Genomic DNA, 15535 nt, shown 5'->3' on the forward strand with positions numbered 1-15535 from the left:
GCATGAGTGAAATCTACTGTACATTTCTTGAACTATGTTGTCAAGGGAGGTGCATAAAGACATACATTCTAATAAAATGTTTGATCTGATGTGCAAGACCTTCTTGTGTGCTCAGCCTGAGTTATAACTTTCTGAGTTCATAACTCTCGTATTGTACCATGCCCATAGGTCAGAATGCATGGATATATTGTAGTCATTTTATTTACAGTGTAGGCACCGAATGCTTCTGTGTTTGTCACAATAATAAACTTCATCAGTGATGTTCATTTGTTTGTGATGAATTCTATCCTGGGACCAGGGAACTCGTATGTCTCCCAACACTCCAACTTTAATGTTTCCACTCACAGTACTTGTTCCCTGACATTAACACACTCCAGCACTTTAGATATCAAACTAGAACACAATGCCATGGGAAGTGAAGAGATAACCTTAAGTTGGCTTCAGTGACATGCTCTGCCACATATTTTCCAATACTTAAAAGCAGAAGGTACAGTGAATGTTACCTTTGTCCTCTGGCAGGTACTCCGCTGTCACACACGCGAACACACATACTCGTCTCAGTTGCCATCAAAAGAGCACTCCCTGTGTGAGTGTTACACCTGGTTTCTGTTTTCCCAATGGACTGCAATGGCAGCCAGGTTTCCTTTATAGTGGTACTCATGTGGAGAGATGATAGTGTGGATCTTGAATAGAACGCCACAAAGGATTGCAAATTGGGAACATGGAGTGATGTTGATTCGGTCTGAGAATAAAAGCTAGTATTGAGTAAAAGACTATATTTTGCATCAATTGTGTAATGTAAAGTGAAATATCAACATTTACACCTCGCTAAAATATCCATCACAGCCCTTTGGATAGTTACCTAAAGGGATTTGGCTAAGATTTTCATTGTGGTTGTTCATGACCAATATTGACACTGCAGTGCAGATTGCACTAATGTTTGATTTACTTTGATTATGAATATTGGTGCATCAACATAAACATATTTATGATGTTCACACACGCTCTGCCTCAGTCACATGGTCATACTGTTGATGTACTTCACTGCTTTATCTTCTTCATAACATGAGACAAGCGCAGCTGCACGAGTATGAATACATTGGTAAAATATAATGTCAGTCAAAAGTCTTGCCAGAACACGGTAAAGTATTTCAACTTGAAATATGGTTAGGACGAACATTATTTGGCCAAAAGGACATGGCAAACTGGTGTCAACAGATTTTCACTCAACAGCTGTGTTTCAGGAATGTTCCGTTATCAATACCCTTGATAAATGAGTCATCTTACTTTGAGCAATCACATTAGTGCCGGCCTCAATACCACTCATCATATGACTTTCTTTTTTTTTTTAAACTATTGTTTAGGCTACATGCTTCCCAACAATGCCTCTGTGTTTATGTGTTACACGCTTCCGGCCTTCCTCAATGTTACCAGTAAAGATTTTTGTCATTTCAAGAGTTCCATGCTGGACCAATGTCTGAACCCACAGCCATTTGTCTTCAGCTCTACCGCGAGACATACTTTGCTGAAATGTTTACCCCGGATACTTATAATAATTAGCTTCCATGTCGTCCTCTGGAAGAGAGTCCTGCCCATTGTGATTTTTCACTTCTCACCCGCTTGGATCCAGGTGTGGTCCTCGGCCTTATGTTTATGCTGCTCAGGGTGATGCTTGACGCCAGACATCGACACCACATCCAAACAATGGGCTGTTGCTCTGCTCTCCTCTCCTCCAAAAGGTTAATCATTAGGGTCGTTAGCCAGGGTGAATGAGGCTGTAATATGTCTTGCAAACTGCTTTGAGGCCCCACTCTAAACTCTTGCTCTCACTCTATCTTTACTCTCACTTTTGCTGTTTCTCTTGGCCCCTTTTTTTAACAGTATGTGCTATATGGTCATTATATTAAGTGAAATAGAGAGGGCAATGAAAATGCCTCATTTTTTTTAACAATGTAACGCAGCAGGGATCTTTTTCAGGTTGGATACAAAAATGATTAACTGCCATCATTAAGTCCAAGTTATCCTTCTATGGTGCTTACGCATTACTACAAATGTAACGTGGATCAGAGATGGTAACGGCTGTAATGGAATCTGCACATTTAGGATGTCATGGTTCTGAATTATGTATGAGAGGCCTAAAAATGGTCAGAGGAAGAGAGAACTATGTCATATCTAATGCAGGGAGCATGACTCCAGCACAATACCCCTTAGACCATGGCAGGAATGTGTGCTATGGCTAAACATCCCCGTTTCTCACCCTGCGATCAGAGGGGTGCTGGCCACGCAGGGAGACGAGCTTAACATCGCCCACCTAACCAGGAGAATGTGCTTGTTTGAAAATAGCATTCCTCTCTGAGTGCTTTTATGGGAGTTTCTACATACACACGCATACCATCCTGGACCCTGTATGTCTGTTTCTCCCAGATTCACTCAAGAAAACAACAGCTTTTTGCTCTCCATAATCCCGTCATTGGTATTCCTGAGGGCTGATTGGTCACTCCTTATCTACTGAATAAACGTAGAGAGGTGTTCTCCTCCCAACTGTCTTAAGACCACCTAGATTGCTATATCTCTAGTGGTATGTCCCAGTCATTGGCAGTTTGTTTGTCTTTTTAAAGGAGCAAATATTTCGTTTTCATTATTGGCTGCCATCACCTAATCTGTGATGCACTGCTCCAGTGACAGACCCTGACGATTGTTTTCGAGATTTGACACGAGTTGTATTTATCCAGTCTCCCATTCATTGCTAAAAAAGCAATTATCCACCCATGTGTATATATAAACAAACTGCTGTGGGCAATAAAATAACTACACACGTATTAACGATTGGTATGATCACATAAGACGTGTACGTGACAACTATATAATCTTACTTGTCCCCTCATGATGGTTATTTCTTTGTTTTGTCTCTGCAGAGAGAATCATAGATAGCATTTTAACTGCCACAAAAAATTATGGACTTGGAGAGGAGCTGGACAGGTAATTATTGCTACCCACCCACATCAACAGGTTGTCCTGTTTTGTCTATTCATAACTTCCTAATGTCAACAACTGCCCCTCCTGCTCTGCAGCCTCAGCTGTAAAAAATGCATCGTTGTGGGCAATGGTGGAATTCTGTTCAACAAGTCGTTGGGCTCCCGTATAGATGACTACGATGTCGTTGTGAGGTAAGATGAATCCATGAGTAATTTGTCATTTATAAGCTACGATATTCAAGGAAAAAAAGATACCAATGGGAAGGAAGCCATACCATTTGTGATATTCAATAAATACTTATTCGAAGAACACCTGATTTAATTGCATAAACGGTAGATTATTAATCAATAAAAACTCCCCAGGTGCTTAACTTCTGTGCCAAGGAATTTTCTTAAACAAATTTCCACGCACTTTTTTTTTTTATTCTGGCAGGTTGAATGAAGCTCCAGTAAGCAGTTATGGCAAAGACGTGGGGACCAAAACCACCATTAGGATTACCTATCCAGAGGGCGCTATCCAGAAGCCCGACAACTATGAAAAAGATTCACTATTTGTCTTTTCCGCTTTCAAACCACTGGATTTTAAGTGGCTCAGACAGATGGTCTTTAAGGAGAAACTGGTAAGAATGCTTTTTAAATCATGAAGGAATGAAAGTGAAAATCTTGAACATATGAAACGCGCACACACACAATCCCGAAAGATATGGGAATGGCACCTCACAGCCACTAAACAACCAACGTTTTTTCATGTGTGTTTCATCAGACTCTCTTTCTAATTTAGGATTCTTTCACATTATGTGCTTGGCACGCACTGCAGATAATTTCTACTTCTCTGGATGTCTGTCTGAGTTATGTATTTTGTTTTAGCAGAACATAGCAGTCCAACCTCTGATCACATTCTGTACATTCCTTCCTGTGGAAATGTAAAATGTATTTTTAAAAGGGTTAGGATAGCAACTTGTAATTTTTTCTTTTTCCTCTGGTCATTTTCTGCATGACACTTTGCCATTTCTTCATATTATCGAGCGTTGTTCCCTTCACTTATTCTCATGTTTTGATGTTGATGAACTAATAATTATAAAGTGGAAATGGCTTATCCGTGTCAAATTGATCACTATAAGCGGATGATTATCAATCCAGGTTTTTTCTTTTTTTCAAGGAGATTGCCATCTAGTAGACATTAATATATCTATTACAAAGTAGTAATGCAATGGACAGCCTCGCTATTTATAGGCTTGCTGCAAATTCTTCTCCGTCACCAAGGGCTCGTTTGGGGTGAGGTTATGCTGTTTTTTGCTGAGCTATGTGTCACTGCAGTGTGTACAGTGCATGCAGAGGAATGGAATTTTCTGCATGTAAATGCCCGTGCTGCGGTGGCACAGAACCGTACAGGTTTCACTCCGGGGGCATTATCGATCCACCTGACGGGGGCGGCTTCAAGGATGGATGCTTTCCCTTTTGCGCATTTGTTTTTTATTGATTTCAATGTGAATGCAGCACCAGCCTCAAGTAGCCAGCTGGAAAGCAGATGGTTTACTAGAAGTAAAGCAGCAACAACAACAATAATGCTAGCCCACCACCGTTTTAAAATGTTTTTCCATATTTAGTCATGTATTTAAGCAAATTATTTAAACAGCATTTGTATAGGAATTATTCTGTTAAGTGTTTTGATCCATATACGTGATTAATTTACCTCTGAACAAATCTTTTGTGTGTCCTTCAGAACTATTATTTTCACAGTGAATGTGAATTGGCCTCTTAATCGCAAGGGTTGAACTGAACGACAGAGCTGGCTTTTCCTTATCTTTCTAAGTACAGAAGGCAGGCAGTCACATATAATGACTTCTTTATCCATTGTCACTAAAAAAAAAGCTCTAACAAGCACTTTTCATGTGAGTACTTAGTAAAAGCTCTTCATAGTCATTAAATGTGTGTGTGTGTGCGCGCTTTGTTCATGTAGTCGGGACAGCCATGGGTGCACGTGTGTGTGTGTGTGTGTGTGTCCCGCTAGCTAATTGCCACTGCTCTGCGCCCATAACGCTGATACACACTGAGCTCTGTTGTCATTGTGTTAGAACTCTTAGCCGTCGTCTCAGCCATCGTCATGTTGAGAGCTGTACAGTTCTTTGGCATTACTAGATCTAAATTGTGAATATTTTTCTCAGACAAATGTCACTGCAATATATTGTAAAATAACAGAAAAGGGTTTTAAACTGCACATTTAGTTCTATAAAAGACGCTGTGTCGGAGCAAAGTGGCTAAACCAGGGGTTTCCAAACCTGTAAAATCCTTAACGATTGTACCCAGGCAGAATATCTAAACTCAGTTTTATCTCTTGCTTTGTGAGGAATGCCTCGGTCTAATATGGCAACCAAGAATTATCCAGCACAGCTGTGACTTTGAGGGAGCAACTGCCAGCTGGGCTTTTTACAAGGTGACATTTGTCAAAATCATGTGAGTAAGGGAAGGGGGAGAAAACACAAAGTGGAAAAGACGGTGCCATTATAATACGGGATAGAAATGGCATATGATGTCAAGCTGAAACTAAATGATGGTGTGAAGTTGGATTAAAGATTGAGAGAATAACGGAAAGCTAGATGAAAAGGATAAAGTAAAATAGGGTAAAGGGATAATAGCTGGGGAAAAGAAAATGAGCAGTGGAAGGTAATAAAGTAAAATGGAGGAAAATGGCTTGGTTGGCTGATGGCCTCTTCAGCCTTTGATAGAGCCCACATTTTTCTGGCATGTCAAAAGGAGAGGACAGTGGAAATGGCTGCTCGGGCATAATTGATCTGGCCCCTGGCGTCTGACTCGGCCCTCTTTGATCCGCTGAGGAGAGAAGAATGTTTCTCATAGGTTAAAAATCAGGGAACATAAAAAAGAAAAATCAGTGTTTGGTCAGCCTTGATGATATGGAAGAAGAAAACTGACAGATGTGCAGGGATTTCACTTTAGATGGATTTTTGCAGCATATTAGATAAGCTCAGTTAATCGTGTCACGTTCAGAAAAATCATACACCATAAATACGCATGTGAGCCCACCTTCTGTGAACTCTGACTCATTAAAAAAAAAAGGACATTTAATTGTTCCCCCTCATTACCAGACAACCGGTATCTAAATCAATAAAAGGTAACTTGGTTTGTGAGAGTGATACTACATACTTTGGGATATGCGGCAGGATATCCTCACCAAGTAGCAGCATGCATCGCCCACTTTGCTTTATGTCCACTTTAGTCCATCCCAGTGAGAGACGTAATGTAGCTGCGGTTAGCTGTCCTTTGGGAGCTTTTACGTGTTGTGGTCCGGGGATTTCTTTGTGTAACTTGCTCGCTCACAGCTGCAAGGGATGCAAAACCTTTTCACTCTCCTTCTGCGGTTATGAAAGAAAGTGTATTTTCTTCTTCTCCTTATAAAGGTTAGTGGGTGGCGCACGGTTGTTGTGCAGCCGCAAGTGACTCATCCAGCCAGTTGTGAGAGTGCTCTACAATCCTGCGCTATTGTGCCTTTTTTTTTTCAAATGCCTACAGAACAGTCTTGGATGGTTGAACAGAAATACAAATTAGAGACATTTCCCAATCTGTTATTTAGTGTTTTGGACACTCTTACAAACTCAAAAACTCCCACTCACAAGTCCAGATTTGCAAAGTTGACCGTGGTCCTCAGATCTTAGACGCAGCTCTCCCGCTGAATGTGTCTTGCATTTTAGATCAGTGAAGCCCTCTACTACATATACAATTGCTATACTGCAGCATCACAGGGCGTCCAACTTCCCTCATTACTGCAGGTCTACGTGATTACGACTCAACTTTGTCACTCTGCTGTAAAGTCCGACCCCACATACGCTGATTGCCCAGTTACATATTGTTTACAAATGTGCTCAAACACGATTTCCACAATTGTTGATATTCTTGTTTTACCTATTTTTGTAGTTCTCTATTTTGCCCGCATGCACAGCACACGCTCACGGTTCATGCACACACAGCCAGTTGTTTGTATATTCAGGGTTATTTTCAAACAAAACCGGCGAAGGATATACAGCCGGTGGTAAACACTGGTTCGAAGGTGGAGTGCCGGTGTTCTATCTTTCCTGTTTGTTTACAGGAGCTCTCCCTGCTCTCCACAGGCCAGAGAAATCAATGATGGATGGAGACAATTTGAGGAAGAGTGCTTCTCTTTTAATAGAAATACAACCAGGGATTCAGAAATATCAAAATATTGTAGTGAAGCCAATATTTGAAGAACATTTCACATCTCTTGGGCAATGGCAGAAATTCAGCAAGAAATTATCAAAATAGCCCATTGCTTCACATCATTGAAAAATGACCAAATCTCCTTCCTGCTTGCATATTGTTTTGATGCATTTCCGACTGTTAATCTGTAACGACCAGGTTTTTTCAGTTTATAGACATGTCATTTTATCTCTATCATTGAAGACACACCATAGGATAGAAATAACAGCTATATGTCTCGATTTTAAGTCTAAACATCTGTGCAGAAGCCCAAAGTAGCATACATACATGTATTCATAAACATTTACATACTTGTAAACATGGATTTTGAACATGATCCAAGTGACTAACACAAGGTCCGGATGTCACTGATTACCATGAGTGTTGTGTTTCAAAAATGAGTCACCTACCTACCCTATAATGACCAACACCCTATAATGACCAACACTCAGACCTGTACTCTGTGTTCCTGTTCGTGGTGTGTGCTGATTCAATGGATGGTGGGTAATTAGACTTTAATGGAACTTTGACATGTCAAAAATAGGTCACTAGAGGGATTAATTAATTTTTTGAGCCTGATACCAGCAGGCCCTGCTAGTGCAGACCATGTTCAACATACAAGTCCTCAGGGTGACAATGCTGTCAAATGTCAGCACTGTTTTCATGTTTGCCGTCATGGGAGTGTGGAGACGAGGGTTTCACACACTGGATAACCGAAGAGAAGCCACGAAAAGAGAAACCACTGTGACCTCAATGAGGGCAGAGGTCTTGGTATGTGTCAAGAAAAGAAAAGGCAAATTGGCAAATGCTTCAGATTCCTAGCCAACAAAAGGCAATAAGATAACCAAAGCTGTACAGAATTGTACCTCTCGGATTTTAGAAACTGCAATCCCCCGCTGTGAATCTCAGCATTTACCAGCTATTTTCAACATTCTTCCTGAAATGGTTCCTCTTCAGTGGAGCACTTATGTGGTGAGACACTGCAACTTGTAAACTCAAAGGTCTAACATGTACACAGTGCTAATGACCTCCAGAACAACCGTAATTGTGATCGTTAGCAGTTCGGGGCTGCCGTTTTTGTTTCTAAATTGCTCCAAGTCTACCTTCCGGAATCCAATCCACCTCGTTTGAGTCATCCTCTCCCTGAACATTAAACACAACCACATTCTCGGACAGCAGATAGAGCTGAATTGTTGGATCGCTGCCTGTCAAAAGGACGGACATCTTGAGATTATTCTACAGAACACATGAGAATAGGAATATAGGCACATACTGTATCTGGTGACAAGATTGTCTGGCTTTATTTCATGTGGCCGACCAAGTGCGGAGTTTGTTTGTGTTTGTTTACACTGAAGCGCTTTAAAGCCACCTGTAGTACTCTAGCAGATGTGAAATCTTTTGTTCTTCCCTCTCATATTACAGTTCTATTGAGTGCTCCACATTGCTCCACTTTTGACATTGTCCCCCGGGAACTTTTAAACTAAGCTATCTGCTTCATTTAATGCATGGAGGCATTTTAGTTTGAAAGTTAGTTTAGTTTCATTGGCCACACTGAAAACCATAAACGCAAGGCTGGATGATAAGTCCAGGCATTGAACCAAGCCGTTTCTTATTTAGGCATTTTACAGTTGTGGAGAGCAACTTTCTTTTTGCTGCAACTGTAAAGGATGCCTGTCTTCATGTTTATCCCCAGCCTAATTTTAGTCTCCACCACCACTAGCCCATAGTAGTTTTTTTACAAGACCATTATGTGTGCCTAGATGTTTTGAGCACAGCTACATTAGGGAAAAATATGGTAGTTATTTTTTTTCTCCATTTAAGCATTCATGTCATTGTTCTTGACTATCTCACAGTCCACATCACTTTTTTTCCTTCGGTTTGATCCCTCACTTGTTTTGGCTCTCAGTCAGTCTTGTCCTTGCCCTCTGACATTGTCTTGCTCTGATCCGGGCTTTAAGCTCCTACGGTGATGGTTTGTATAGCTGTGATTTTCCTACAGCTGTGAATTCACAAGACAAAACTACTTAGCCCTTGCCAAGCTTATGTTGTAACTGACAACACAGACAGAGAAACTGAGTGCTTGTGTGGTATTGGTGTGCTTTCAGTGATGCATTAACCTCATTGTGTATCAAATCCACTTGGGAAGCAATGAAATGGACATGTTCTATGTTAACCATACTTTCATCACATTTTCCAAGGTTTTCATTAGTTTGAGGTTTGAATGGTGCTCTAATTACATCCTTTTGTTCAATGGTGGATGGAAATGTGCATTATTTAAAACATTTCTTTTGGGCTAAATTTGGATGGAAAGTTGACTAATGTCAACACACGTTTGGAATTGTAACGTCTCAGCTTATTTTCCACTGACTGACTGAGTGAGTGATGTCGACCTCTCTACGGTATATCTCCTTGCCTTGCAAACAATTAACTCTCCCAGGTCAAGGTTGTTTTAACAGGTGCTTTATTGGAGCACACGGCCTTGTGCACTCACTTAAATCTAATAATCCAGACCAATTTATCCATAAAACTGTCGTAGGAGAAGGGAAACAGCCATTTCCTCTCTCCATAGCCCAGCGACAGCCCAAACACCAAAGCCCCACACTTCTGTTCACCTTAGAGCTTGTGTGTGTGTGTGTTTGTGTGTCAGGATTTGGCAAGTACGTGGTGGAGCAGCACTCTGCAGCTTCCTGTTCTCTTATGGTCAAATGCCACTGGCTCAACAATGTTTCTCTTGACAAACTAATACACACTCGTGTCGAGGTTAGCGGTCAGTCCGCAGTGGAAGCCACATCCTGTTCCCTGGAGGCTATTTGCTTTACGCTTTGAGTACTTCTTGTTGTTTAAGTCTTTGACAAAAGGTTCCACTGTTGCTCATAGTGTATACATTTGTTTTAACCTTTGTATAACTATATATTGCTTTTTTATTAAAACTCACCTTGACACACCGCAGCTCCTCTGGAGTAGTTTAAGAGCTAAATGAGGATGGAGTGTTATCAACTTTACCTCCCATGTCTAGATCCTAACGGATAGAGGTTTGAGTTGGTGACCTTTTTTTTTTTTTTAAATGTAAGCAACTTACCACATTCCTAAACTCATAACAGTACCCACAGCCCCCTCCCTCCTGACGGGCCTGAATCCTTACATACTAATTGCTCTTACATTTCTACAAACCACCTGTAATTTGCCAGTTGTCTGAATACCTTCAAAGAGATCCCCACCCCCTGACATTTGCGTCTACCTACATGTTGGGTGTGTAAAGCGAGGGGCGTGTGTTGTGTGTCATTAGCTTCTCTCCTTCCTAGAATAAAGAAAAAAATGCATCACTTTCTTTTATTCGGCGTACACAGCGGCGCACACATCCAAACAGCGCGGCTAAATAGATTCCTGGCAAACACAAGCTGTGTTGACAGGAGAGATGAGCTGCTGTTCCTGTCGCAGCTTGCCGAAGGCACAGAGCTGGGCCCACGTTCAAAAAGAGCCGCCACTGTTGAAGCCACAAAGCCAGAAGACTTGTTGCTACTGCCTCTGCCAACGCACACAAACACACACACGCACAGTCGTGCATTTCTGTATCAAAGGCGGCGGGGCTGAATCTTGACTATTTGAACAGGTGATTCCCATTGACATCTGCTGACCGTATTGGCTTCATACCTTTTAGGAAGTCGCACTGTCAGGAGAGTCACTCCCACTGTGTGTTGGTTGCACATTCATTTAGTTTACCATTGGAAGTCCTGCTGTGAAGGGCACAGATTTGTTGGAGGTTTAATTGTGACAATTACACTCGCATGATGTATTTTTACGAGTGTCTTCCTCCTAATACTTAGTGGCTGTTCTAGTAAGACTGAGTTGAACAAGTGCTTTTCTTCACAGTTGCATAATAATATTGAGATGGCTCTGACGACTTGTCTGACAGGTTGCCCTAATGACGGATAATGATTGCTTCGTGAAATAAGACTGAGTTCAAGGTGTGATTTGAACTATTTCCTTTCAAATGCCATATTAACCCATGGATGTTAGATAGGGAGACAATAACGTTACCATGCATTCTTTGGGGGTTTGTGTCTCCCCGAATGCTGATACGAGACCAATCTGACCCCCAATATACAGTGGAACATATGTTGGATATGTCCTTTTTTCGTGAAAGAAAAGTCAGTTTCAATGTTTGATTGCCCAGAATGGAGATGGATAAATGTAATAACAATATTTTACTGAAAAGATAAGTTCCTTCATATTATCTACAATGACTGAAACCTCTCAGAGGAGTGTAAAGCGCTCTACACTCCAGGGCAGCTTCACCCCTCACCCACTGCTTGATTCTCTTCCTACCAGGAGTCCTAATTACTGATGTCCTGCGAACCCTCGCCCTGACTTCATCCATTACAGGCCCAAAGCCATTTCCCTAATTAATGCGAGTAGGGGTCTGGCTTCTGGTTGGCTTCTGTGTTTTATGTCAGTGTTACCGAGGATAATCTCACTTTGATGTTGGGTTGGTAAATTGTAGTTGGATGTCCACCATCATGTGAATGTTTGTTAGTTTTGTGTTTTATGCACATGACTCAAGCCTTGCAAAGAAAAACAGTGCAGTATTTATGTTGACAACGACTAATTCACAATCTTCTGTTTTTCTTCCCCTCTTCTTTCCTTCTTTTATGTTACGATCCATTTCCTTGCCAATACTTCAGAGGGGTACAGAGGGTTTTTGGAAGTCGGTGGCTCACTATGTGCCTCGGGAGCCGACAGAGATGAGAATCCTCAATCCCTACTTCATCCAGGAGGCTGCCTTCCAGTTCATAGGCCTGCCCTTCAACAATGGCCTCATGGGCAAAGGGGTAAGACTCATGCAGGCATCAATGTTACAAAGTCATGAAAAAGGCACACAGCCAGAAATTGGATTGTGTTGTTCCAAGGCAACCAACCAAATGGAGAAATCTATATGCTTCAGCAAAGTATTTTACATTCATATTCTACACACCGCACAGACATCGTGCTGAAATGATCATTATCAGCCATATTACTCTGACGACAGCATTGCCCTGTAATCACATTTGGCCTTTTAAATAATTGGTGGAAGGAAAAATACAAAATGTTTCTGGAGGCATTTATTTGATCAGACATGTTCAGGAGCGCTGATCAGAGAGCAGTTGTACCAACTCACTTTTTAGTGCGTTTGTACCTTAAATCTTGTTTCTGGAGAAGGTTTTTAACCACAAAATAGGAGTTTATTACCAAATAAATGAGGGCGAATGAAAGTAGGTTAAAAGTATAAAGTAATACAAAAGTTGAAAACCTGCTCCAACCCCAGTCGAGTCTGAGTCCTACAGCACGTAATTGTCTTTCCGTTGATGACAAAGCAACAGGAGTACAAGGCAGACCTATATAAAGTAATGGTGTTTGAATTCAAGTTGTATTAAGTTGGGTGTTTTTTTTTGGTAAGTAAAGAGGAATATTGTTAGAGAATTGGAGAAGACATGAGGAGTGCATCACCATAGCTCTGCCCTCCGGGTCCACCAGAACACCCCTGTATGAACTCCACTCTGCAACATGTGTTCGACATGTGGGCATCTGGGGTGTGTGTGTGTGTGTGTGTGTGTGTGTTGGCCGTTTGTGTGTGTACATGTGTGTCTGGGTGTTTGTAGTGCTGTCTCATACAATACAGGCTGCAGAGTTGTATGATTTGGCACATTCTTTCTCCAGAACACTTTCCTGTCCATCTTCTGACCATCATAGTTTATGTTGGAGTATGTGGAAATTAATGAGGAGGCCTATTTGTTATACTAGTGTTTATGTTGTGTGTGTGTGTGTGTGTGTGTGTGTGTGTGTGTGTGTGTGTGTGTGTGTGTGTGTGTGTGTGTGTGTGTGTGTGTGTGTGTGTGTGTGTGTGTGTGTGTGTGTGTGTGTGTGTGTGTGTGTGTGTGTGTGTGTGTGTGTGTGTGTGTGTGTGTGTGTGTGTGTGTGTGTGTGTGTGTGTGTGTGTGTGTGTGTGTGTGTGTGTGTGTGTGTGTGTGTGTGTGTGTGTGTGTGTGTGTGTGTGTGTGTGTGTGTGTGTGTGTGTGTGTGTGTGTGTGTGTGTGTGTGTGTGTGTGTGTGTTAATCTGTATTAGAACACGCAGTAGGGGGCTGGCCAGCTGCTGGCTCAGCTCCACCTACCCTGAGGGCTGCAAAACAGGGTAATGATTTAAATGGGGCCTCCCTCCGCTCTTTCTTCTGCACCCACTTTTTTCCAACACACCCACTTTTTTTTTTTTTCAACCTCTCTCTTGTTCTTCAACATCCACACACAGCCCTGTACCCCCCAGATCTCTGGCTGCCCTCGGCGGTTAGGAAGCACAGTTCAATCCTGTAGATCACGGTGTCGTAGCAGGGGTCTGCCGGGTTTTGTGTAATAGTTAATCACCAAGTGCTCAAAGTCAGTGAGCAGCGGTGGAGCAGAACAAAGACCGAGGTACAAAGGAGGGAGGCAAGCAAATACACGAGGGATCAGACATGCCTCTCTGAACTTGCGTTAAAAACCATGATCGGTTTCAAAATGGTCTGAAATTGATGATACTGCACATGCCTTTGTCAACATGAATCCCTGCGTTAGTATAAATAACACTTCTAATCAACAAATGCCTCTGGTGTGTCTGCTGTGATGTTCTGACAGCCTGCATCTGTTTCTTTAACTTCAGAACATTCCAACTTTGGGAACAGTTGCTATAACGATGGCACTGCATAACTGTGACGAGGTGGCGGTGGCTGGTTTCGGCTACGACATGAACACGCCGCATGCACCTCTGCACTACTACGAGACGGTCAAGATGTCCGCCATTAAAGAGGTGAGTGTTCGAGCATCTGAGCACAGCGCTGCCTGGTGTGTTTTGGTGAGAATCGCATGAAAAGGTACAAATATATTTATTTATTTTACTTTTTTTAATGAAATCTAGTGTGACATTCTCTCCATGCTAATGAGATCAATATTTTCTGGCTTCTCTCTTGCCACTGAAGAATAACTGAAGAAACAAATGACTGTAATCTTTGATGAAGAGGGACCACCACTCCTGTGGAGGAGAGGGAGGGGAGAGGTGAACTGGCCTACAGCCAAAATACAGTCACTACAAAGCCTTCACTGTTTAGTCTGATGGTAATATTAGTATTAGAGTTATGCATGAATTGAACTTCTCTCAGCCTTTGTATTGCATCTGATGGCAATTGATGAGCAGTTAATGATGTAGCTTGATGAACTTTGTGGCATTGTGTGTGTGTGTGTGTAGTTTCACAGATTGGATCTGTCTCCTGCAGATCAGCTCCTTGTTCTGTCAGATGAGTTTAATCAGATATGAGCGTTTAATGGCAGGCTCCTTGGTGCTGTTAAAACTGTGAAGCTGGGAGGAAAAATGTCTGCAGCATGTTGTATTATTATTATTATCATTTAGTGCATTTTATGCAGGTAAACTATGCCTATTTGGCTTAGATTCCAGTTTTAAAAAAGCTTTATAATGATTTGAGCGTGAAGGAAATTGTAACAAAATAAGTTAACTTCTTTCATTGTAAACGTGCAAGCATGATCCCAAGTGACTGGGTAATAAACGTTATTCTTTACTGAGACCCGAAAAACGAATGATAAAACAAACTAAACTAAAACGTTAACTAAATGGAAATAAGTGAATGGCTAAAATTACTCTATTTTTGTATCCGTTAAGACGAATAAACCAAGGGTATTTATTTTATAGTGCAAAAGTTTGGGTATAAAATAAATCCTGCCCTATTTATTGTGTTTTTAATGAAGCACATATGCTATGCATATTCTGAACTTCTCTTGTATCCTTTTACTAAAGGAATACCGAAGACATAAAACTACACTTAAATTAAAAAGTGTAACACTGAAACGAAATACAAGCTAAAAGAATAAAATCAGTTATGGGTTAAATCTAATTCCCCCGAACTGAAGTGGCACTGGTCTTTCATCAGTCGCTGTATCAACATGCTAACGGTTAGTGTGTCGTTTGAAGAATCCTTTTCTAAACGCCCTCATGACGGATCTCCCTCATCTCCATCAGTCAAGTCTTCCTCCGTGTTTACACTGAAACCCAGTGGAATCAAAGATGTCACCCGTGTGCTGACGTGTGTAAACCATGAGCTCAGTATGATGATAACCTTTGTCTAAACTCTCAGTGAACCTTTGGCATTTATTATTATTATTATCATCTTCATGAACATTGTCATCAGCCACACATGGCTAATTAATGGGAATACTTTTTTGTTTGGAACATTTTAAACCGCTGCCACTCTCTAGGGCTGTTTGATTATCTGGAACCACATGAAATGATCTTTGTATTATTTCACAGCTTTGG

At 41.4% G+C, this 15535-nt stretch overlaps 1 protein-coding gene across 10 annotated transcripts in view; it reads left to right on the top strand.

The window, feature by feature from the left end:
- Positions 1 to 15535, top strand: part of st3gal3b (ST3 beta-galactoside alpha-2,3-sialyltransferase 3b) — a 36338-nt gene that overhangs the window by 16111 nt on the left and 4692 nt on the right. For all 10 annotated transcript variants that reach the window (XM_034556539.1, XM_034556541.1, XM_034556543.1 and 7 more), the window contains 5 exons: positions 2916 to 2979; positions 3072 to 3167; positions 3409 to 3595; positions 11888 to 12034; positions 13874 to 14020. In XM_034556539.1, coding sequence (XP_034412430.1) covers positions 2916 to 2979; positions 3072 to 3167; positions 3409 to 3595; positions 11888 to 12034; positions 13874 to 14020 — 641 coding nt within the window. The remainder of the gene's footprint in view (positions 1 to 2915; positions 2980 to 3071; positions 3168 to 3408; positions 3596 to 11887; positions 12035 to 13873; positions 14021 to 15535) is intronic.

This window comes from Cyclopterus lumpus, chromosome 17, assembly GCF_009769545.1.
Source record: "Cyclopterus lumpus isolate fCycLum1 chromosome 17, fCycLum1.pri, whole genome shotgun sequence".
NCBI lineage: Eukaryota > Metazoa > Chordata > Actinopteri > Perciformes > Cyclopteridae > Cyclopterus > Cyclopterus lumpus.